We start from the raw sequence: 26,616 nt of genomic DNA on the forward strand, positions 1-26,616 counted from the left end.
TTTATATGAATGGAAAAGAAAAACAAATAAAAAACCTCTTTTCCGTTCTCTTTTTCCGTAAATTACAAAACTTTTTAGCCTGCATGTCAAGAAACAAAGCATCGTAGCACAAGCGTTTCGAAATATGCTAAACTCGACACGGTCAGCGCTCACATCGAAGGGACAGCTCCGCCGGGCGCAAACTCAGCGAGACGACCGTCCAAAAAGTTTTTCGGACGCGTCTGCGACTGACGTACTTTTCGCCAAGCTCGAGTACCGTTACGACTCTTCTTTCCGACAATGCGACACCGCGACACCGCTACAAAGCTTTCAAATCATATTTCGGTAAAAACTTCACTTTATCTACGATTATAGGGGAAAGGTGCAGTGACTGAAAGGTCTCAACGATTGTGTAACACTTTAGTAAATTTAATCGTAATGACATTTTCACTCGTTTGGTTAGTAATACTATTTTCAATGTTGATCAAAAAGTAATTAAACTTAACTGAAAAGAATTAGGACAAATCTTTCTTTACTTTTTTTTGGAAACGTTCCTACGTTATTCAAATTTAAATAATAACATATTCAAGTGCATCATTATAAAAATTATAAGTTCATATTAACATCTAATTATAGCTACATAGAACTAAAATTGGTTACTTTCCCAACATTAAACTGACATTGTATCTTTGATGAATGAATTTTTTTATTGGATCACAAAATTTTAACGAGAGTGTGCGATACATTCAAAAATATATGCAATATATTTAATAACATGATAAGTAATACGATGAGTAACATCGATTTATTTTATTCATCGTTCACATTATTCGTGCTAAATGTGTTTCGTTCTTTACGTAGAGGTAGAAATACACGATGCAATTGAAGTTCAACATCTTTACTATACGCTTTTTATCATTGAATTTCACAAATGAAATCCGCCTGAGGAAGTATGAAAAGTTTATTGGATCTTATGGAAATTTTTAAAAAAGCAGTGCGCACTGCGTTTCTGACGGAAAAGTTAAATCCGTGCCAAAGTTATACGGAATGAAGATGCATCATGCGTGCGACGGAAGTAACGAAGGTTTTAACGAGTCGAACAATGATGCGTGATTGGAAGGTCGGGCGTATGTACCGTCGCAAGCACCCATATCGTTTTCAGTAACGATTTACAAGTAGACTAGCCAATGCGAATAAAGAGAAAGAAAAAAGGGGGAGAGAGAGAAAGAGAGAGAGAGAAATAGAAAAGGAAAAAAATAAAAAGGAAGAAAGAGACAACCAAAAGGTTTAATTAATACTTTGCTCGTTTCCTCCCCGCGCGAAGCTTGGACGGTGTAGGGCGCGTGCACTCACTGCCCCGACTGGCATCGAATTAATAACGAGTCGGGATTTCCCGACGTACTGGAAAGCATCTGCCGGGACTCGAAAGCCCATCCGTAAAACGTAATTTTGAGTTTAAATTACGGAAACGTTTTACGCGCTAAGTACTACCGAAAGGCAACCTTCTCTTTTCGGATAAGTAAACCTGATTTAATTGTACGCTACGTCATACGATTATCGGCATCGATGTTTTTTTCATCTAAATAAAACCGATTCTTTTAATTTATTGAGTAAAATTTAGAGATTTATCGAGTAAAAAATCAATCTTACGATGAAAAAGTACAAATAGATTTAGATTATTGCTATATTTTTTACAGTGAAACCCTTGAAAGTGGAAATCTTGGAGAAGGACAAAACTCTTTCGGCAGGAAAAAAGTACGAGGTCGAGTGTCGAAGCACAGGTTCGAAGCCAGTAGCGAATTTGACTTGGTGGAAGACTTCGAAACAACTTAAAAAGATGGCAAAAAACGTGAGTAAGAACTCTTTTCCAATGTACATAATTTATTTAATCCGCTTGGTCCGCCATTGCAAATTTTCAAATCGTTAGTAATTTTCTCATACATATCCTTTCAATCTTCTTATCGCAATGAATACCGTATCGGTTTCTTTTTCTCTGCTTCTATACGAAAAGAAGATGAAAGTAGATAAAGAGTCAAATAATATCACAAATACAAAATAGGTCGTAGTTGGTTATCGGTCACGTTTAGTAGATCGGCTTAGCGAATATCGTGCCACCCAATGGAATTGCTCGTTGAAAAATCGATATCCAGTCGGTGGTATAACGTACGAGCAAATGAAAAATAATGGTTGAAAGCGCGAATACACAGAGACTCAACAGGGTGACGTAAGCGAAAAATAACGGTAGCAGAAGCACTGGACCGCGAACCCTATGCGTTAGATTGCGGTACGCCACGCTAAAACATGACCTTTCCGTCAATTGATTTTCACCTTTTATCTCGGAAAAAACATAAAGATTACCGAAGCTTGAAATAATAAAAATAACACTATATCCATTGTCATAATCATAAGTGTACAGGAAGTGTATAGGAAATATGGCATGCACGGAAAGAAAATCACAAGTTATTAAGTTACTTCAAAATATTTGTGAAAATGTTTATATTACAATTCGATAAATCGATATTTTTTAACTCAGTCGCAATTATAGCATTATGTAGTTATGGAAAATATATGATGCAATTAACGTCGTTAATTACACATTAACGTCAATTAAAAGCTTCAACTAATCTGTTCACTTCGATCAGAAGATTTTTTCCTTTCAGCGGCAATCGCATAAAATTTTGTATGCGTTTTTTAATTTATGAAATACTCATGATTTTTAAAGAGGCAATCGAATGAAAGCAAAATTAATTTTTTAAACGCTGAAATGTATCTATGCTCGTATATATAACAATTCTCAAATAAAACATAAGGATACAAAAAGGTTTATAAGAACGATTACGAAAAATTTTTGATTCGATATATCAAAAAATTTGGAAAATAATCTTCCGTTATACTTTTCGTTATGTCAGAAGCATAAGAAATTCTCTACAGTCGTATCTGAAAAAGGGGGCGAGAACGACGAGATATCGGTCGTAAAATTCTTCTCAAACTGGGTCCATCTTCCGAAAGCAGCTTTGCTCGTGGCGAGCCGCTTAAGCTTAAACCATCGAGCCAAGTGAACTTTCCTTACTTCACAACGAGCCAAATTACTTTGAAAGTTAAACAAAGATAAGCACGCTCGCCTACTCAACAACTAGGAGCTCTGTCCTTCGAAAGTGGAATTCTATTGAGACTATAGACACGCGCACATGAAGGCAATGCTCCAGGAGTTGGTAACGGTTGATAATATGAACTATTCCTATAAAACGAAGATATTTTATAAATGAGCACTAATAGATTGGATTAAGGAAGAAACCGGCGTGTACCACGCAACGATATAATATCTTGGTGCGATGGTTCTAAAGTTTCTATTTGCATATTTCATTTAGCTCGACTTATTCCAACACGCCACCCGTGCCTTTCCTACATCCCGTTACTTTCTAGCAAAGTATTTCCCTTAAAATGGGGAAGGAAGGTTACTACTCGTCGTCGTCGTCGTCGTCGTCGCTGTCGTCGTCGTTGAGGGGATGAAGCTCGCAGAATCGAGAGTGTAATGAGTGCGACGACAAAAGGCTCCTCTGGCTTTTATACGACACTACTAAGAAGATTAGGCGGACGAGATATGATTTCAATAAAATTAAATCCGTTGTTCGATATTGGCTACGAACTAACGAATTTCTACCTAATACTTTTTAATTATAATTTTGCCTTCGTTCGATATAAAGTAAAAAAGTAATTATTATTTATTACAACTATTTTACTGCTCCAACGACATGTATTTCCTTGCTTGGATACTTCGTTCTCGAAAAAAAATGTATGCGTGTTAATCGCGTCAATGAGTTTAAAAGATTTTTTTGCGATGTAAATTCTTGTATTTCAAATTTATCTTAAGATTCCAAGGAGTTGGTTCGTCGAATCATTCGATCGCAGTACTAATTATTCTCCTCCATGTCGAAACTTGACGATCATTGGGAGTTCATTGACCTAGAATTCGCATAGCGAACGAAAAAGCACGAAAGCGCTTTCGTGCCTGGAAGGGATTACGCTCGAGAGCTTATTATGTCGGGTGACCCGTTTGCCTAATTATACGTTCGCACCACTCATATCGTACGAATAGCACTAAAGAACTATATTTGGAAACGAAATAGTGTTTATTTTTGTAAATACAATATTTAAAGTTCTTAAAAACAGTCTCTTAAACGATAGATAAAGACACGGATTGAAACATCACGTTGATGACTGGTCGTTTAACGCGTTCAAAGACATTCGCTTTTCTTTTTGTAATATTTTGTCGTAATAACGCTCTGCATGCGATTAAATACTCCGATTTAATCGAATAGATTCCTAAGTCGAATATCCCCAGGCATTACAAGATATCTCGTTCGAACTAGGTAGATAATAGAACGTATCTCGCTGATAACGGTTAATAGGTCGTAGACATTATTTCGAAATGAATTTATATTCCATTTTATTTCCGTTTCTGATTATAATACGATCGATTAGAAATAAGTGCACTTTAAGGATAAATATTGGCTTATTTCTCATATAAGTGAATAGTTCCTTATCAATGTAAGTCATAGTTGAAAATCTTTTGTAGAAAAAAGTTACTTCTAAATCGAACTTTTGATTATATGAGTATAAAGCTTTCGAGTGGTCTCTTTACATACCAATAGTAATCAGACAATACTAAAGATTACATTGTGAAACTCGTATTAGCCGATGGTCTTTTCGATAGAGCGTATTCGTGCAACGTAAGTTGCTTTTCAATTCAGTTGTATAAGTTTCTGAAGGAGACGAACTTGAAAGATTCGAGGATGATCGAAATATGTCGTTGATATGGAAATAGCCATACCTTTAGTGTTTAGAAAAAGGCGAATTTAGAAAACCGCTGAACAACGTCGAAGGGCTGCTAGACTGTCTATGAAAAAAATTTCCTATGCTTTGACCGATCGTCTTTGCGAGGAACGGTCGAGATTCCTTACAAATCTACATTCATAAAAATATATTCTCTAAAGTCTTTGATCTCTTCTCCCTTGGGTACGGGAATAGGATGAAAGAGGTTCTGACATGGTATTTTCCATGACAGGACGGGATTCGATCGAAACCGAACGCCTTTGCGAATCTCAAAACCGATATGGACACTCACATTGATGGACCCGCGAAGAAAAGATACGACAAAACTAGTGCTTTCCGATGATCAGGTCGATTCAATTTACGTCAAATCGAATTTTTTCGTTTACAAAGTTCGCCATTTGATTTTCGCTTTCTCTTTCCCTTTATCATTAAAATCATTTCGCTCTCTTGTAAACATCGCTTCTTACAAGATATTTTTAAAAAATAAATAGATAACAGATTATAATAGGTAATTATCTTTCAAAGGAAGTCTTTCATATTATCATTTGACGATCGAAAATGCCAAGATTAAAAGTTTAGCACTGCGAAGTCGATGTGAAACGAAAGAAGTTCGAAAAGAGAACTTGCCGTTGATATTCAACGAGAATGTTCAAGGTAACTATGTTCCATTAAAAGAGAACGAAAGAGGAAATGTTATAGCCATTTTATAGTTTAATTATAAGAGTTTCAACCTTTCTAACTTACGGTATAACATCGAAGGAAGAAATGATCGGACGACGCATTTAGACGTCTTCACAGTTCTTGACGAGAGAGCAAAAGAAAAACAGAAGAATCGGTCCCTATGTCATGATCAAACGTCGTCGTTCAGTCCAATAATTTCAATAAGTGCAACAACGAGGTATTCACTAAATAAACCTAAAGGCTTTCGTAGAAATCGTGAATGCGAAACTGAAATTTTCGAAAGCTCGATTATTAATTTACGAGTGAGTAAACGTGCCTACATACCTATGTATATACCTCAACGGGTCGTAGTTCAATTGAGATAGAGAAGGGCGATAATTGACGATAAATTTATCTCTATAATATAACGACGTTCGACTCTCGAACTATCACGTAAATAATAAAGCTTTTAATACGTCATTTTATTCTCTTCCTCCCATTATTTCGACTCACCTTCGACAAATCTGTGCAGCGCTCATTAAACATCCTGTGCGTTAAATAAAGGCCCGATATTCGGAGAAAATATGAGAGCTTAATGATTTATGAGAATTTCAATGTACCAAAACTGCCGGTGCTGCTCGGATTAACTGTTTCATGCGAACGACAGACAGTTTGATAATAATTTATCGAGCTTACCCGTGAAATTGCCATCGAACCTGGAAGCATCTGGACTGATAGCGAAACCATTAATAATCGTCCTTGCTCATATAATGAAGTTTCGAAGAAGCGTTATCTCAAAATGAACTGAATTTGCAGCATTTCATTCTTGACCATAATTTTTCCCGATACTGAAGCGGTTCTAAAAAATTATTTTTCTCTGTAAGATACATTATTAAAACGATTCGAAATATTCACTTTAATTACGTATTAAACTTAAACCAAAAAGAATCGTATCTAAATGTAATTCATTGACATTTAAAATAATAAAATAACGATCTCTGTAAAACATTCGCTTCCATAATATTTACAATCGGCAACTGCATTCATGACACACTGCGAATAATTAAAACGTAACGGTTGAACTTATCCCAAATATAAATCGCTCGAAATATTCGACATGTTAAAAATATCATGGAGATTTAAAAAAGAAAAGTTTTACCACTGGAAAAATTCGACTCTCTTTGTATATTCTAAATAACGATAACGAATCAAATACGGCTGAAGTGTCAACGGACTGTTCGCACGGCGTGCAAATTACTTTCGTCTGCCTTTGCGTCGCTCTTCAAACCAAGTTGTTCCTGTTACCGGCCGACTTGTGTTATACTTATCTACGTGTTTCTGGTTGGCAAAGGAAAGCAGACTGTGTTTAATCAGACACGTTTTGCCAAGCGGCTTTAGGTTAAGGCGACACCGTCGACGCCCGGGGTGCCGGCACCTAATTCGTGAAATCCATTAGTCAGGACGAGAGGTCGTTCCCCATCGCCCTCCCTCTTCGAAGTGCTGACAACGAGAGTAATAGCGATGGCGTAGCGATAATAGGTGGCGCCTTGCCGAGGACGATATGTCTGCCCAACCGTATCTATGTCCGCGCCTCTATTAAAAGATCCTTTTCCCTTCTTCAAAGACGAATCCACTCGAAAGAATTCCATGTAGGACAGTTTGCTAGTACAAAAAAATTACATATACGGAAGTTTCTTTGAAGAGAAGAACATTTTTTACAAGTCTGACTCGAGATTGTCTTTCGACAATACCGATGAAAAGACTCGGCGACAACGGGAGCACGATATAGAACTTTCGTCATAGACGCGAAAAGTGAAAGACGAAAGGCAATGGACGAACATGGATTCTCAAAAAAAAAATTAGTCGAACAACGGTGCATATCCGTTCTCGTATTATTTTTCCTAGAGAATGAAACTGAGTCAGTAAGAAAAGCACGACTGTTATATACAATATAATCTGTCTGAAGCCAACCCTCTAATTCCAGACGAGATATTTCGGACATTTTTTTTTTTTTCGTAAATGCTGACAGCGTAGTGATTTTAGTAGGAAAAAAAATGTAAGAAGAAAAAAGAGATCGAGAGAGAAGGGAGGATAGGAAGAGAGAGGAAGAAAAAAGAGAAGGAGAAGAAGAAGTAGAGAACGAAATGGAAGCTGAAGAAAAGGCAAAAGGAAAACTTGCGGAAGCAGGAAATCTCTAAGCGAAGCTCTCCTTTTTTTTGCTTCCTTTGGCTCTATGTATCTGGAAATCCTCCGAAGAGTAAAATGTGCACGCGGATTTATCTCTCCAAGCCGATCCTCGAATAATACCGCACAGAGCACAGCTGGTACCATTCTGATGTATATATCGATCATTATCGCAATTGTACAAATAATTAACAATGATTATTCTGTACGCGTCTCTAATACGTTGTCGTTTCATTGTGATATTGAAAAGAGCGATCGATAAAAGGAAACACGTAGTCACAATTAATAAGCTCATAAAGAAAGATGAATGTTGGACATCAACATGAATCATCTATTATACTAAAAAATGTATCATCATGTCTCGTAGAATAAATATTTAAAGATAATATCCTAAATCGAACGTGTCAATATCGAATACATTCGGATCATGAATAATTTCGAAAATCGATCTTTCTTTCTCTCTTTAAATAAATAAAACAAAAATAAAAAAGAAATTAATTCCAGTCCTTGGGAATGCAGCGTCACGCGTTATAAAGAGAAAAAAGCACGATAAAAATTGCGTCTGGCAACGGTTCGCATTTCTCGTTCTCGGTAACATTCCATATACCTTGCTGCTATCTACGTCTCTTTCAACTTGCAAGCGAGATCTCTCGTAATTCACATCGGACGGCAGAATCTTCCTCTTTATACCCGTATATGTGCATATATATGCATAGGTATGTATATCTAATGTGCGTATACGTATAATATCGTATCCACGATATGCTTTTAATACCAAGGCCAATTCCATCTCGCTTCGCGTGATTTTAATATCGAAGAATTCGACCGACTTCGAATGATGCTTTCCCCGCTATCTCACCCTGTACTTAATTTAGTTAAATCGAATTATGGAAAATTACATATTCTCTTCTTTTTCTACAAAACCTTTTACAAATCAGTTCGTAATTACTCAATGTAATAAATATCAATTTTTCATTAATGTTTTGTACATATCTAAAGAAAAATCACGAGTTTTTCCATCTATTACAATTTTGAAATAAAATACTGAATTGCGAGGTATTATTTACCGTTTATTCGCCGTAAAGCGATAAGCGAAATAAAATAAGACGAATCTAGCATTGTACAACTTTTTTCTTCACCTCAATGACGATTGAAATTTTATGGAAATTGTAACGATCGATATTGAAACAGAAAGAGAGAGAGAGAGAGAGAGAGAGAGAGAGAGAGAGAGAGAGAGGAAAGAGGAATAGAGTTGACCGTACAAATAGACGATATCGCGTTAATTTTAGCGTGGTCACGTTTAACTATGGAATTCAATACGAACGGCCATTTTGCATATCATCAATTTATAAACTCGTAATAAGAGATAGACAGTATGCAATTTATTGAACAACCAACAAATTTGATCCATGTGAAATCGGATCTCATTGCTATGGCTTTGATAAAAATTGATACCGATATTGAAGAAGGTACAAAAGTTACACAAAAAGAAGAGTTCGCGGATTCTCTGTTAAATTCCCCATTATTCGATTTATACCTTGATCCGAAAAGTATAAAGTTTCGTTATTCTTGTAATTATCCGTTATACCACATGAGTTTGCTTTCGATTCGAATTAATGATTACTTGAATATGGTTTATTCAATAGTATAGGATAGGCTAGAAATTCCTAGGTGATTTTAAAAATCAATTACTTTTTTTTAAGACTATTAGTATAAGTTCACTTTTCAAATCGTAAAACTACAAAACTAACTACAAGCGTTTACCGATAGATAAATCTCTATCTCATCACACTTGACACATCTAATAATAAAAAGTATTTAAGTAATTTTACTTGTCAAAATAGTATATATCGATAGAAGAAAAAATGAAATTAATAAGACAGAAATAGGTGTAGTATGTTAATTGAAAGTTATGATCCATTATAAAGGAATAAAATTATAACGATTCATAAGACATATACTGGTTAAAAATTGTTCATTTGATTAAATGTTTAATGAATGTTTTTTTAATGTTTAATGAAAAATATTTAGTTTCAGGAAGGAGGTACGAGCGTAAGCGTGCTCCAATGGATACCAAACATCGACGATGACGGCAAGTTTCTTGCGTGTCGTGCAGAGAATCCAAAGTTACCAGAAGCAGCCATAGAGGATCGATGGAAACTGAAAGTGCACTGTGAGTACGTTCTTCCATTCGATCCTCCCGAATGATAGGAAAAACTAAAACGAGAAAAGAAAAGGGTGAAGGATATCGCGGTTTCGATACTTTCGAAGCGATCCTCTATAACGAAAAGAATAAATTCGATTATTCCGATAAATTCCTCAAAGCTAGTAAGGACAAAAGAGGAGAGACGTATCAAGCGGGATTGGAATTTCATTCGAACGCAAGCGTATTCTACACTACGATCGTCCTCAAACAAGGATCCTCGTAATTCTCGATCGTCTTTAAAGGAAAATCGTCTTGATACGGTAGAAAACGTTCTTCTCCCCCGTCTCAAACAAAAGAAAAGTTTAACGCTTGCTATTCAAACGGATCGAGCAACTTATTACATTGATTTTAAAGCGAGCTAAAAGATTTAACTGATTGTTCAAAAGCCAATCGAGAAGAAAGCTTTGAAAATCTTTTCTTCCTTATCTCGATCTAAAATCACACCAACATCGACGTAACAGTAAAAATCCGTGCTATAAATATCGATGGAAAACGCAAAGTTATCTCGCATAATATCGATCACGATATTCCGATGACATAATTGAACGGACGAATATCGCGATTTGTCATATTCGCAAGAGAAAGATCGAAACTGAAATAATAGACCGTCAAATTTGGGAACTTATTCACGCGAAATTATGTACTCCTTATCCATTTACATCTAATTTATCGTGAAGAAGATTTAGGTGTAGGAGATCGCACAGCGGAAACGTCTGCTTGTTTCCGGCAGATACGAGCTATCGTTATCCGTTTATTTACGACAATGTCCGATCGGCCACTCGATGTGTCCTGTATTATCCCTCCGTTCGCATGTATATGCGAACATTTGGCATTAACTCGCTAGGTAATCGCTATGGCATCACCCGCACATTCTCGTAGAAATCTCGATGTTAGTACTCGATTTCTCCGCTAACTATAGTGCCAGCCAATTCACTCTCTTCTTGTTTGTCTATCCGTCTGTTCTTGTTTCCGTCTCTCTCATTTTATCTGTTTCGAAATACATGCACTCTCATATTGGCCGATTTATTTTTAATCCATTTGCACGATAACAATTTAAAAAAATCTACTAAAAATATTCCATCAATTTGTTACGGAAATATAAATTTCCACATAACCACTTAATTTTAGTATTGTCCATGCGATGCATACGTTTAGAGTATTCCGATTTTGTCAAATAACGTCATACAATAATTTATGAAATAATATCGTTTCATATTAAAATCGTTAATAACGTATGCTTTTTACATTCGTTTTTCTTTTTTTTTTTTTTGATATCAGATTTTCCTGATATTCCGTAAGTCGAAGTTTTATAAACAAATTGATTTAGTTAATTTTGAACTAAATGAATTTTGCGAGAATCACATTATAAGAAGTATTCTAGGAATGCGAGGAAAGAAGATTACAGCAGTGGACATGTAATTTTCAGACGAAACTTTCGCTTAATAACCTTCCACCAATAAACAAATTCCTGTGGGAAACAGCGCAACGAACATACTTAAAGATCTTTTCCACTCTTACTTCATTCTTTCGTTATTTGTATATATACCATTTGTATTTTTCACTTTTGTTCTCTTTTTATTTCTAATACTCTATCGGATTCTCGAATTTCTGCGTCGATCTCTTTCGTATCGCGACGCTTCAAATTCGAGTTCAAATTTGAAAAAAAGCATATATCTTCTGTTTACATATCGTAAAATTGTTAACATACATCAACTTCTCTTTAAGTGAAATGATAATATTCAAAAATGATAATGTCAATCTCTTCCAAACGTTAATTTTGTTCTCTACGTGAGACGAATCGTAATGCATTTCAAAATGAAGTATATCGCGAATAGGATGGATGGCCATCGTCGTTACAAAGTGGCTCATAACCGTGCATCTATCAACGTTAGCATCGCCCTGTCAGTGGTAACGATATGTACTTTATCAGACACGTGCTGCACGGCTATCCTAACTTGTGCCACCACACGCGTCGTATGCACCTACGCGTGTGTATATAAACATGTAATGCGACACGACTGCGGTTAAGAAAACATTAATATTGACTTTTCGCTGTCCATTTCTTCGAATCGAAGCAGTAACAAATTTTCATTGACATCGAACTATTAAGATTATGGATTATATTGTATTAAATATTTCGATAATATCGATAGGAAACAGATACACAAGATAAAGATAAGACAAAGCGGTTCTCTAGCGATTACGCGCCACTAGGTTAATTTCCAATAGCAATTTAGCTCGTTAGGCGTGTCGATGTGCAATGTAATTTATCCCAGGGGAAGTATTAATAATCAACATGGTTACATACAATTCGACTCCATGTGGCTAGATTGGGTCTCTGCCGCAAGGTCGTAAGCGGGTAATGGTAGGTGTAGAATAACTAGAACGTAGATGAAAGAGAAAGGGGGCTGAGGTTAACCGCATACCCCATGTCACGTGGTTAACGATCTGTTCAGTCGCATGAAAACTATTGCACCACGTAAAATTCACGATTAGAGCTCTTTCGGTATCCACAAATATTTTGTATCCTTCGATCCTACAGATCGAATATGCTATCAATGAAAGTCTAACAGCAATCGAGCGATTAAAATCGCCGAAAAAATATCGTTCCGCTTTTTTCACAAAGATGACTGTTTACCTTACTTTAAAAAATATTCATCGACGTACGAAAGACATCAATAAAAATCTATGTAGCTAATCGGTCTTGAACATTGTAAAAGGTACGAATACGATCGATTTAATCTACTTAATATAATCGGTTTAATCTGCTTAATACGATCGATTTAATCTGGTTGATATCTTATGCACTCATGATCGAGATAGGTCGTGATCAACGTTCGCACTCTCGATGCAAAACATATCCTTTGGAAAAGCTTACGAGCTTGCAAAGAGTAATAACCGCACAAAGGGATATAGAACGGAATCTCTATTCGAGCGGAATCTCTTCCCTCGATATGTGTATTCGTTGTAGGTACGTTAGTACATTTGCCTAATCGATACGGATGGACGAATGCCGAGCAACAATAACATTAGCGAGGAGTAACGTTGTTGCACTACCGACGGAATATCGTTTACATGATATCGTGGAATAAATTCAAATTCAACATCTCATTAAAAATGAAATTACGATTATTATGATATATTTATATTATTTCTTAAGCATTATCCCAGTATTATTGGAGAAATAACATTTATAAAAACTATAAAGGATTTGTGAATATATTTTTTTTTAACTTCTACATACGTACATACGATACTAATTCGCGTTCACTTTAATCCCAACACAAAAAGTATTTACATCGATGTTAAACCGTAGGAAGAGACAAGAACGACAAAATTAAAATAAATATATCTAAACTTATGTGATCGTTAAAAACGGTACGTTGTACTGTAAAAGAAAAAAAAATCCGATTCAAAATAGAATTCATTACGAAGAAATATTCAATCGAAATCGAAATCGTACTTGCTGAATGATCTCGCTGGATGAAAGATCGGAGTCTATTAACCATTGATGAAAATGAAATCGCAGACGTGGAGGAGTTGGTTCTTCAAGGGTTGGTCGACGCCATGCGAGTTAGCACTGGTATCGCGTCAGGCGGTTAACGATCTGTTCGTTCAAGCGAATGCTCCTCATCGCAAATTCTCGTGCGTCGTCCCACGTGGAATGCTGGGCATAGTGCGTGTTCATTTACTGGAAAGCTATTTCGTAGTTCCCATTATCGGACGAGTCATACAAACTCGAATTCACCGTAACCAACCTTACCTTCCTACGAACGAAGAATCGCACCTCTAAACTTCTCGTTTTCTCTTTCTCTTTGATCACCCATTCGAATATCAAAGCTCTTCCTTGAAGCTTCTTTTCCATTAAATATGGACTTCTATCTAAATTGCGGATTAATTTTGTCGTATGATGTCTCCGCAACCATTATAGGCAAATCAATGATTTCTTTTACTTCAACCGAGATTTTCAATTACTCATTAGACTTACTCATTTATTCGCATTCATTATTTTTTTCTTCTAGTTCAGAAAAATTGTCATGAAAAAATACAGAAAACTTGAGATTTAGACCTCAGGGATTTATATAGAAATATCTTTTCCAGAAGTAATAGTTGCTTCATCTCATTTCATTTTTCATCCGTCAGAATGAATCTCTAAACATGTTGCAACACTCTCATTTTACTTCCCTACGTTTAATTACTCTGCTTGTGTTTACTTTCGCGTTTACCTTTTCTATGCAATCGCTTTGCACATTTGTTTTATTTTCTCTTTTTGACATGTATCATTTTACTTGCAAACTACAGTATTTTATTGCGTATATATTGTTGACTGCCAGTAAACTTTTTTTATATGAATTATACATACATTTATTAAGCTTGACAAAATTACCTTAATCATAAACGCCTGAATTTATGAAAAGAAAAACAGACGTTACAAACGAATAGATTTCTTTTCTTCTTATCTGCTTATGTGATTTTTCAGAAAAACGAAATAGACAATAGAAAAAACGTGACGTTTCTAACAGGAAGCTATAATGCACCACGGCATCGTCTTTGAGCAATTGTAAGAGCCTTAAGCTCTTTGGAAAACTGGAAACAGTTTAGTTTAGAGAGTTGTTTCGAACGAGAGAAAAGAGGAGGAGATCGAGCAAACGTGAGCTCTATAAATTGGACAGAAAAGGATTGCTACTTGCGAAGCACGAACGGAACTTTGTCGTTCGCTCGCGATAAAACCTAGCTACTTTGAAGAAGAAATTTAGCCATTTGCAGGGTACATCGAAAAATCGAAAAAATTCTCCAAGCTCTTCGAGAAAAAATGTGAGCTCGAAACGACATAAAGCCGATAATTACTTCACTAATCTGTAGCAACCAGAAAGATTTTGTGACGAAAGATACGTCAAAGACGTTAATAAACTATTTCGATACTAGACGTATTAAATGGAAAAGGGAAAGGAAATTTGATTCTTGGTAAAGAAAAGAAGGTATTCGATAGCGAGCATGTAGAATGATTTCTAAGAGAACGTAGAGACGGCTTTTCCTTCGCTTTCCTTGCCAGCATCTCTAGTAGACGCACTATTGTAAAGAGCTACCCACTCCACAAATCACGGCATACGATAAATGTTCACCGCTGGTTTTACCCAGTTATTTATTACCATGCGCGGCTATGGGAGTTAAGAGCGAATACTCGAGATAAAGGTTCACTCGTGTTACTTACTCTCTTTCAAGATCGCCTAATCGACATCCTTGAAAATTGTAAAAATAAAATCCGATTCATCGATTTATTGTGCCTTGAGAATCGAATCTTTAATTTCATTGAAAAAAAAATAAATAAATAATTGAGAGGTATCCCTCTGAATCGAAGATTCCTTTTGTCTTGACATAAAACGAGCTTTAATTACATAATTAAAGTACTCGTGAAATACGATATCTCTTGTATCTTTGATAGAAATAAGTATTTACCTCGAAATGGAAATACAGGAAAAACGAGGAGAAAAACTTCGAATCTTATCTGGTGAATCATCACAGAGGCAACATTGAAGATTACTACAGAACTACAGAACTATCATTAAACGTATTTACATCAACGTTAATTAATTCACAGAATTTACTCTTAAATTATAATCGAGCAAAAACCAACTATGAAACGCTTTCACCTTTAATGAATCTAAATATTGACGGATTATAATTTCCATTCCTATTTATTACTACTGCCATGCAATTGCAAACTTCTAAATGCTTAATCTCACGTAGCAAAACAGTATCGCTACGATAATCAATTAAAGGTAGGATACTTCAATTCATCGGAATATCGTCAAAGGACATATTGCAGAACTCGTATTTTTTATTCTTCAAATGCTTCACGTATTCAAATAATGATCTTCTCGCTGATGGAATATACGATTATTAAATCTGCCGTAAAACGAATACTCGGATTAATATGTTATGGACGAAAGCATTTAATAACGATAACGCGATTGCATTAGGTATCTATAAGCAGCATATACGTGCGCGTTTATAAATCTCTTTATTTTGATATAAGCCGTACATCGACATCCGTTACAATGTAAAACGTATTTTATCGCGCTACGTGAGAATTTTATTTATTACTTATATCTACTCGGACCATCCAAAAGTTTTGTTTTACTGCTTAAAGAAGATTCTGTAGATTCTGTAGTTGCAGATAGTCGGTAAACAAAATTCATCCAATCCGGCTGCATATTGTCGCATCGATATTGCGTCACGAACGAATAACCAGAACCATCAACACCGCGATTGGACTCACTGCATTTTGCACATTCGCATAGGGAAACACAACATGGTTGTGCTCGAGATACTTTATTTTCCCTCATTCCTCTCGCCGAGAAGCGATACTCTCGTTGAAGTTTCCTCTTTGTTTCCTCGTGGTATTTAAATAAATTCATACGAAGCTTCGTTGCATATCGAGTTTCGAGTTTTCAGCCCCGACTCGCGGTAACGGAACATATAGAAAATCCATATCGTCCTTCTTTGCAAATTTTTCTTCAACCGAGTTTTTTTACGACAATAGACAAAAGCTAACAAAACAAAGCAAAAAAGAAAAGAAAAGAAAAACAAAAAGCAAATACTTTCGTAAGTCGCTATTAAACTGAAATATCTCTTTACATCGATAATATTTATGCGCTTCATTTCGATAACAAGTTTCCGTCGGAAACTAGATTGGATGTCGCTGTGAACGAAAAGTTTCGTAATTCCGTTGGAAAATTATTGCGAAGAAACGCGTCGCGCAATTCGTCTTGGGAGATGCATCTTCGCGAGAGTTTCTCATGTTCTCGAAAGAGACCATTCGTTTAAAATGAAGAAACGATTTCGTTTCTACGTTGAAAAAGTAGAAGGGAACGATGAAAGAGCGAAAAAACGGAAAAGAGGGGAAAGAGATTCCGGGAAAATTTGTGAGTTTGGCCGGCTCGATGCATCGAGCATATCGGGAAACCGAAAGTTCTTAGCGAAGGGATGGTCCCGATTTTACGAGGCCTTCCGATTTCCGTGCATCGCGCGTCTGGCTTGCGCACGCGAACCTGAGAACATATCTTTCTGGCAGGCTTTGCTCTGCGACCCCATTCTTCCTCTGGTCTAGCCTTATTTCCTTCTGCCAAGCATTTTCTCATCCGTCGATGGCACCTTTATTTGCAATAAATCGCAGAGAAACCACCCGCTTAGAGTATATTTACTACGATCTTACCGCTTTGCTGCTACGAAACAGATCGTCCATTTTCCGCGGAACGAATCTAGAAATGGTGATAGCACGCCTTATGTTTAACGCAACGATCGAGACACTTCTCTCGCTTCTCAGTAGAGAACGTCGATGTGCATCAATTCATCATCCGTTATTCTTACTAACTGATCGAGCATCGATATTCGAGTCGTAGCTTAGCTCAATTTTCGTCCTTGGAGTACAGCCAGTATCGTCCAAGCTGATATTACCATGCAAACTTGTAAAAGTGCCAAATAGGAGATAAAAGAAAGGTTATTGCCGGCGGAAATGATGCCGGCACAGTGTGATCACAAATGAAAATTTTCGACAAAAAGCTCAAGTTAGTTGCTTTTACTTACTTTCCTTTTATAATCGACGAATCTCCGATATATTTGATTTTTTTAGGAGATCGAAATCCTTTAATTCATTAATTACTTTTCTCTTCCTCAAGTCTTCGTCAAATCAATAAATTAAGCTATGAGCTATTTGTGATTTCGGCATGACCGTGGCGAAAGAGGAAAGGAAATTTGGAAAATGTATGAAACTTAGCACACGTCAAATTTAAATGTACTGGAAATATTCGAGGAGCTTTTACCATTTCGATTTTTTCATTTCGTCGATCACTCGAAAAGATGAGAAGGAGAAAGTGAACGAACGAGCGAACGAGCTAAAAGAACGACTTGAATGTAAAAAAATATACGTGCTTGTGAAATATAGGAATACCCGACCACTCTCGTCTTTTTCCAACGCCATCGCCCTTTCCCTTCGCTATTTTCATATTCTCTATATGTATGTGCTTCAAACGATACGCTCTCCGAAATCCATTTTCCTGCATATCGTAATCTAAACTCGAAAGTACTCTCTCGATAGTATATCACCGATAAGCGTTATAAATGAAAATGCACGAAAGATTTTTTCGATGCTCGCACGAAAGATTTCATTGAAAAAACGTTTAAAACACGCCTCCACTGACGACGGTCGATTTTAAAAACACAAATTGCTTTTCTGCTACGTTATCGAAATCTATGGTAACGAAGGATCTTTGATTATTAGTATCATTAAGATGTTTCTTCGATACAAATATATATCAGGACAAATGCATATTCTTGCAATTAAATGTAGATCTGCATAGAAAGTATTAAAAGACAAAATAAATTCAAAAGGATGATAATACATAGTATACACAAATAGATAGATAATTTTTTTTCTTTTTTAATGCTTTTCCAAGATCGAAAGACTTTAAGTTCAAATGGACGAGTAACATTCTTTTCGGAAACAGAATTCTTCGAATACCCTACTATCTCTTGTGCAGATACCTTGAAGAAAAATAAGGGACGATAGAACAGCGCTCGAAAAAGGAACGATCAAGAGTATTAATGCCTTGCGATAATTTTTGCCTTGTGAAGAATTCATTTTGCTTCTTACGATCGTTCGAGTACATATGAGTGGAATATAAAGACGAAGAAAAAAATAAAATAAAATTGTCATCAAGAATGACAATGCAAGATGCGGTCTTTTGCTCGAGCGCTTGGTATTTTACGTAGTGATTATATAACCAAGCGAAGGAGAAAGTAGAAGAGACGACACGATAAAGGTCAACAAAGTAAACCATGGCCTCTTAAGCCACAAGGAGATTGCGCTCGAACGAGCCAAACATTCCCTTTCTCAGATATTTCCCGAGAACCCAAGCATTTTAATGACAAATCTCTAGAATCGATCGCCCTTCTTTTTATACAAAGGATGATTTCATCGTGTCTGCTTTAAAAACTACGCACACAAATTTTTGACATGAAAAATTTGGAAATTCGAAGAAATACATGAGCAGCAAGTTAATATTTACATAAAATATTAATTTCGTAAAATTTATCTTTAATCTATTATTTTACTTTTTCAAACGATTCTACAAATCTATCGATGTACACGTATTCAAACAAAATATAGTCCAACTGAACATTCTGCATATTTGTTAATACTGGAAGTTAAATTTTACTTCGAAAGTTGAAATTACTTCGTTGCTCGTCATATTTAATTCGAGCAAAATGAATACGGCAGTAGTGCTTTCTTATTTATTCAGTATCACTCTTTTGCTATTTTTGCTTGCCAGCAGAAACTATTTCTCTATAGCTACGTACACAAACAAATAAAACTTTTTGACTATTTCTTTATCCGTTTCGGAAACATCAGAAGTGGCTTTGTTTGCCAAGTAAAAGAGAAGAAGAGAGAGAGAGGAAGAAAGAAAGAGAAAAATTGTTATTTGTAAATTGCAGGGTATCATACGTAAATACTTCCGGCGCTCGCCAGAGCCATAACATATAGACTTATATGAAAGTTGAACTAGAAAAGAGAGCGTATTTAATAACGGGGTTACGTGTATCTTTGAACGAACAAGCGGTCAGAACGTAGCTTCAATTTGAACTTTTTACATCAGTACGAACCGATATTTTAAGCATCCATTTTCCATCTTCACGTCGTATCCATTAATATTGTTCTTCCGTGAAATATCTAGAGCAATAACATTTTTATATATTTTTCAAGATCCATAATAATTCCTTGTCTCGTTAACGATTTATAATGAAAAAAATTTATCTCCCTTTCTACGATCGCTAGCGGTCAAAGACTCTGCTCTTTCTTCGTTGATCGATTCTTTTACGACAAAATAGAGCTCCGGCTTTCTTCGGCGAGCATCGCTTTATCCTCGGACAAGAAAAGAGCGATCGCAGTTACCGATGGATTTGCGATTTATGACGGCAAAGAATCCAAAAGCAACGACAAAGACGTCGACGACGACAACTACACGACGGTGTTAGACTAACAAATTAAAACGAGAACGTGTAAAAAGTAGAATAAAAAAGAAAAAAAAAGATAACGCTTGCAGAAGGTTTAATGGACATATTCTCATTTATGCATTGGAACGTAACGATCCGACAAAAGCGCGTTTGCGGGCAAACTCGAAAATCGCTAATTGGAGGATCATAAATGCAAATTTCAGGATTCCAACGCGGTAGTATGACCATCGTTCGTCGACCGTTCTCGTTGCACACGCTGACACGATTTTTCTTTACCCCCTCTCTACCCCTTTTACTATACCAAGCCTCCAACCAGACACCAGCTCCAAGCCTCACTACCCCTTCGCTCTATTTTTTAACTCTACCCCGCGAAAATATTGCACGGAAATGCAGAACGATCGTGGACCGCCACTCATCAATCACGTTTATCACGCTCACGTTTCAATCCTTCTTCCAGCTTGTTTTTTATGCTCGCTTTTTTTTTCAACATCCTACTACCGTACGACTACCGGCATACGCGAAATCGATGACCGGCCGCTCGAAACCTATACCAAAAAAGTCTGTCCGGGCCGATCCCTCTCTGTCGCATATTTTTCGCTCGTTTCGTTTGCCAGAATCGTGTTTTTCTTTTTTCTTTTTTTTCACCTCGATATCATCAAAGTGATCGTTCAGTTCACTCGCGTTATCTAGCCTCCACCAAATCCGATTACATATTTTAATTCGCTCAGAAAGTAATGCCTAATAAGTATATCAGTTGTAAGAGAATTTTATTTTACATAGTAATTAATTCACACATGTAATACGAATACCGGCTCAATGGGAAAAAAAAGTCCTAGTATTTCTTTTCATCATTAAACCTAAATTCGACAAGAGGGTGAAGATTTGTGAGAAACGTGCTGACTGTGAAAGGAAAAGAAACATGGAAGCAACTATAGGCACTAGAAAGAAAAGGCGAGAAAAAGGAGCAAAGAAATTTGGAGTGGAAAAGAGAAAAGTTAAACTCTTGAGAAACAGCAAAGACAGAAAGCGGTAGCTTTCGTGGATCGTTCTTTAATATTTAATAAAGTTCGCGCTCGAACTCGCAAGGGATATAAAAGGACAGAACTCGAAAGAGAAAGGATAAAAGAAATAAGATAAAGAGAAGCATTATTCTTTCATCGACAAAGAGAAAAATCGCTATTTAATCGTTAACTTACATAAATAGATTAATAATCTATTATACTCTATTAGGTATCTGGAATCTATTTAATACTAATTAAAATTAATACGAAAATGAGAAATCGTAGATGTATCTGCGACTTGATTTTTATTCCATTTTTTAATGAATCGCTTTTTCTGCAATACTTATATATAAAAGATTTTCTGAATTTTATTTCAATTTCCATTTGCAAGAAAATCTTACACAAATACTAAAATTATCATATTTAACGATACTTGTGTGCGATCAGCAAAAAATCACACCAAGAAAAAGAAATAGAGCGATTGCAAATAAAGCCGAGAATATATTGAAATGATCGAAGAAAATGGAAAAACTGACCGGTAACATACATTCCTTCTACATTCTTCCGTACCTTCCTTCTCTTCCAATTTTTCTTCTTATTTTCACGTCTACTCCACCAGATTTCTCCCCATATAGCGATTCTTTCGTTTCCTTCAAATTGTTTAGCCAATATCGATTCATGATAAAAATTCCACTAACATTCCATTGGCTACGACCGTATTCGTAATACACTGATAAATAGAATCGTCCGAATATAAATCGAATTATCCATTCAAATAAATTCTCTCTGATCCTTTTCGTTACGTTATGATCGTTTCGTTGACACTAAAAATAAGGAAAGCTTTGAAAATGGTAGTAGTATTATCGATACATTTTCTATAAATGATTCATTAACGGTAATTAAACCGAATGAATAATTTGCTTTATTGCAAATCGGCCGACCTCCATTGTAATTTATGTACCCGTAGACAAGCAAAACTGTATTCCTTTATTAATTACTTTTCCAATGTAATTATGTATTTTGTTAACGGAACACGTGCACAATTCGAAAAGTTATATATGCGCGCCGCGTTTATATAAATGATAGAAAAAGAGAAAAAATTAACTGAATACATACATAGATATATGATATATCTATTAGTAATACGCATCCCGGTTTCCATACATTTAAGTAAAAAGAAAAAAAAAGAGGAAAAAGCATCGTCCGTATGGCCGAACGGCGATATAAAAATCGTTGATTAAAAAACTTCGTTTCATGGAAAGTACCATTTCGCGATAGACGCAAACATAGTGCCGCATCGAACGTAACGATTCTCATCGAACGTCGAAACATCCTTTTGTACTTCGTATCGTTCTTCGATCCGACGGCAAACGAAAACAAATGATCCGTACGCGCGTCCTCTCGGCGGAATACATTTTAATTAATGGATCGGGGACAATAGATCGAAATCGTTCGTCGATCGTAAATCGACGAAGCTCAGAAGCGTGCCATTGTTCCCCGTCCAAACTCTATGGAGTTCATCGGTAAAAAGCATTTTAAAAGCCCTTCGTTGCTTCTACTATTTCTTTTCTCTTCCTCTGCCTTTCTTTCTCTCTCTCTCTCTCTCTCTCTCTCTCTCCCTCTCTCTCCCTCTCTCTCTCTCCTTTTATCTCTTCTCTTTTTTCTTCTCATTCTCTTTTCGAAATGTAGCTATGAGAAAACGCCTTGTGGCGATTCAGGATCCTGGTCTATTTCAACGTCAGTCCGGAGGAAAAGAGTGGGGAAACCTTGAAAGAAAAGTGGAAAAAAAAGAATTACTCTTCATTATGTGGTTACAAAGAAGCTTTCGGCTTATTATTTTACTCACGAGTAGCGAGTTGGTTATATAGTGGTGATTAACAAATTTTACATACGTTGACGCTCAGAACTTTGGACTGACATGAATCAATTTTCATCTCAAAAATCAATGAAAAAACTAAAAACGTAATAGGATAATGATGAAAATCACGTAATAATATTCAGTTGGTATAGAACAAATTCGAACCAACTGAATTCTGTGAATTTAGATTTCTTTCAATGACAAACAAAACTATTACTCGACTGGTTCTCAAAAGTGTCATTTAAAAGTACAATCATTGTCTTAAAAAGTATATTTATAAACAGCATTGGTTCTCTACTCATTAGTTTTATATTTTATAAATCCATAATATGATACAACGGTGATCCATTTAAAATGTATTTCTTAAAAATAAACAAGTTCTTCTTATATATTCGATCTCTTCGAAATGCTAAGTCAAAAAAGGTCAAAGAAATAAAATTTTCAACGAGAAACCTTATCTACCGATATCGCGATGCAAATGCGCACGATTTCTGATTCTCTCAGCTTCGATTTTCGCAAGGAAAAATTATTCGTCGTAACGTCCGTTTCGTCCTTCAGAAGAAGGAAATAACGACGTTCCCGAATGGTTTTCGCGAGAGGTTTTCGTTAAGAATTTACGACAAGCGATCCTCGAAAAGCGAGCGATATCAACGCGCTCGAGAGACTGTTAGAAGATGGGTCCATTGCGCTTCGAACAAAGATCAGAGAAGGAACGAAGCTAGAGCAGATTTTATCGAATGGAAGAGACAGAGTGAGACTTCTCTCCAGCCCAGTCGAGTAAGGACGACGTGTTTCTTGTTTTACGGCCGGCTATTTAGATTTTATACGGCCGCTTCCGCCACTCCTCTCGCATTTGCACCGTATCTTTACATCCAGAACATCGAAACGTGCCGCGGCAAAATCGAAATCGCAGCATAGACGATACCGTTCTCATCAAATTGCTTTGAAACGAGTTATTCACCAACTTTTCACAGACATCATCCTCCTCCCTTTATCACGCTCCTTCCTCTCTGTCTCTCTGTCTGTCTCTCTCTCTCTCTCTCTCTCTCTCTCTCTCTCTCTCTCTCTATTCATCATCCGATGGCAAACATTTGCTCATTGTATAAAACCCTACATGAAAATAAAATGACTTTCTTTTTTCGTTTAAAATCGAGAATCAATATTTTGTGACTTTTCGCTTTGTTTCATTCGTTAAACTTTATCAAATTGATTTGTGAAGGAAGACAAACAATTATTGCCATACTTCTGAAGCAAAAATGATTTTCTGACTTTGTCAAGTCAATAAAAGTCAAAAATGTATAAAAAAAGTTACTTTAAAATTTAATTATCTTACTTAATTATTGCTCAGTGAATTCGTTAATGACTTCCGGGAAACAAAGGATAATGCTATCGATAAATTTCTAAAAGACCAAAGCGGATTTTTTTCATTTAATTACAATACCGTAAGATTGCTGATAGCTTTATTTCAATCCGAGCTTTTCTCTTGAAGAAGATACGCAGAAGCATCAACTTGTGCGACTTTCTTCTCGTAGTTTCCTTAGTAGCTTGCACGTTAATCGTCTTAATTACTACAAAGAGATTACTTTCGACAGAGGAAAACCATAGCAAATTCCTAGAAAGTCCCATGAATATTTACAAACGGTTTACCTACGGTCTAATTTCGATCCACCTATTCCATTACTTTCGCATGCTCTTAATCGATATAATTCTTTACTTGTTATATTTTTCTTAAAATGCTTTAAAAGAGAATCGCATTATTTCCTAACATAAACTACGATATTTCGAGTATAATGATACATGTAATATTAACGAACAACTTCTTCATCCTATTAACTTTTGTAAATATAATTAGAAGATCCTTTAATGTTGAATATTAACAAATCGCATCGTAAATTCGTAAGGTTCATCCCGATTCAATTCAGACTCGTCGACCTTAAATTTCTTAAAGGTAGGAACGATCTTATTTTACGCTTTTCGAGTACAAGAAGCCTCATAAAAGGCGTTATTGCTAGGACTCGTAGAGAGGACCCATCGAGTACGACAAATTTGTCTGTTCCTGGAATACGAATTCTAATCTCTAAATCCGTAGAAACATTTCCTTCTCGACGATCGGCTTTACGATTACTACGTCACGCGGCTAGTTCGACGACGACTCTATCTCAAATAAAAATAAAATACGGAAAAAGAAATCCCTGAAACGTCCACTTTTTTCTATTCCCTTTTTCTGATTCACCGTCGGCAATAGATATCCGTTGATCGTAAAAGAACCAAGACAAGGAAAAGTTTTGCTTTGCCAGCAACAAAATAGAATGTCGGACTCGCTGGTAACGCCCTCGTAGTCGCCTTTTGCGTCATGATTCTGTTTATCATGAGAAGGATTCTCTCCCTTTTTTCACTGGAGCGCGTATGCCTAACTTTATGGGTCTCAACGATCGATAAGCAAAACGGTAGAATACTGCTTGTCTGTTTTCTCCCTCAACATGTCATTTCTTTATTTTTTTATTTTCTTTTATCGAATTATTGTCGATCCTATCAATAATTTTTTAGAAAGATTTAAGAGAGATGAATATCACTCGAATATTTCGGATTTTGATCATAGAATTTATTAATATAATTTTAACGATTCAACTCTCATTTCCAAATGTAAAAGACGAACTTTAGAAATTAAAGAATCTCAGAAGAGTAGGAAAGTCTTTTAGTTTTTTGAATCGACACTCTTAATAAAAAAAAATTTTCTTGTGACATTGATACAAAGTAACTTTACGAAGCTTTTACGAGAACTCCGTTGTACTGGTATATACCACGTCTTAAAAAGTAAATGGTACGATTAGTCTCACGAATTCACGATAGAGTTTCGGTATAATGTGAAACCATTAACGATTTAACGCCATGATAACCCGAGGACTGGATTCACCGAGGACGCGTTAAAAGCTACGAATCGGAGTAGGAAAACGTTTCGAATACTGCTCGTATAAATTCGTTCATTTGTACGATAAAAATCCTATTGTCTTGTAAAATTCGAGGGCTCGGTATAAACGTCAAAACTATAGAGCGACTGCTAACACGAATATTGGATTTTCAGTAAATAAGTATATTCATCGGAATGAAAACGTATAAAGCGTATGCATTTGATTTGAAATTCTGATTTACCACTGAAACACCGGCAATTCTATCCCATACTTTTGCTAAATTATTCTCGACTTTATTTTTTATATAATTAATGCGTAATCGAATAAATATATATCTTCAAACAAATTAAAAAGTTTCCAACAAATACTCATGAACACCAATTACTAAAATTGAAGCGTCGCAAATTTTTTTTCGTTAATTTCATTTGCTACACATTTTCTACTTAAGGTCGATATTCCATATACATAGTTTATTTCTAACGTAAAAAATATTTATATTTGATATATTTCTTTTATAAAATGGCTTAGAACCCGAAACTCAGAAGTGACTCACTTATATTTTCTGTAATGCATATTCCTTGGTTTGATTCCCAAACTTTAGTTTTACGCATGAACCTTTAATTTATAAGTATTTTTGTATTATTCATCTACTCCTCTCTTTAATGCTCTCAAAGTCCATAGAGTAGGATCTTAGTGACATAATCATAAAATTTCCATATTTATGGTAAGTACACTTATATTTAACGGTGAACCGTGAATGAGAAAACACTTGAACGTTTAGGCCAATGCTTTATCATTCTATATCACTCAGTTTCTTACCATTCGTTTTCTCATCTTGTTATGCAGGATTAGTAAATGTAATCCTTTTTTGTCAATAGAGAAAATATCTGTGGTATAAAATTACTTCAAACAAGAATAAAGTAACGGTCAGACTTCTTAGCCAATTAGACGGACTTTTAGCCAATTTCTTCC

At 35.8% G+C, this 26,616-nt stretch overlaps 1 protein-coding gene across 1 annotated transcript in view; it reads left to right on the plus strand.

Annotated features, from left to right (window-relative positions):
• The window catches only part of LOC127066020 (nephrin-like), a 112,673-nt gene that overhangs the window by 64,168 nt on the left and 21,889 nt on the right, over positions 1–26,616 (plus strand). The window contains exons 7-8 of the mRNA XM_050999159.1: positions 1,677–1,828; positions 9,688–9,829. Coding sequence (XP_050855116.1) covers positions 1,677–1,828; positions 9,688–9,829 — 294 coding nt within the window. The remainder of the gene's footprint in view (positions 1–1,676; positions 1,829–9,687; positions 9,830–26,616) is intronic.

This window comes from Vespula vulgaris, chromosome 9 (assembly GCF_905475345.1).
Source record: "Vespula vulgaris chromosome 9, iyVesVulg1.1, whole genome shotgun sequence".
Classification (NCBI taxonomy): domain Eukaryota; kingdom Metazoa; phylum Arthropoda; class Insecta; order Hymenoptera; family Vespidae; genus Vespula; species Vespula vulgaris.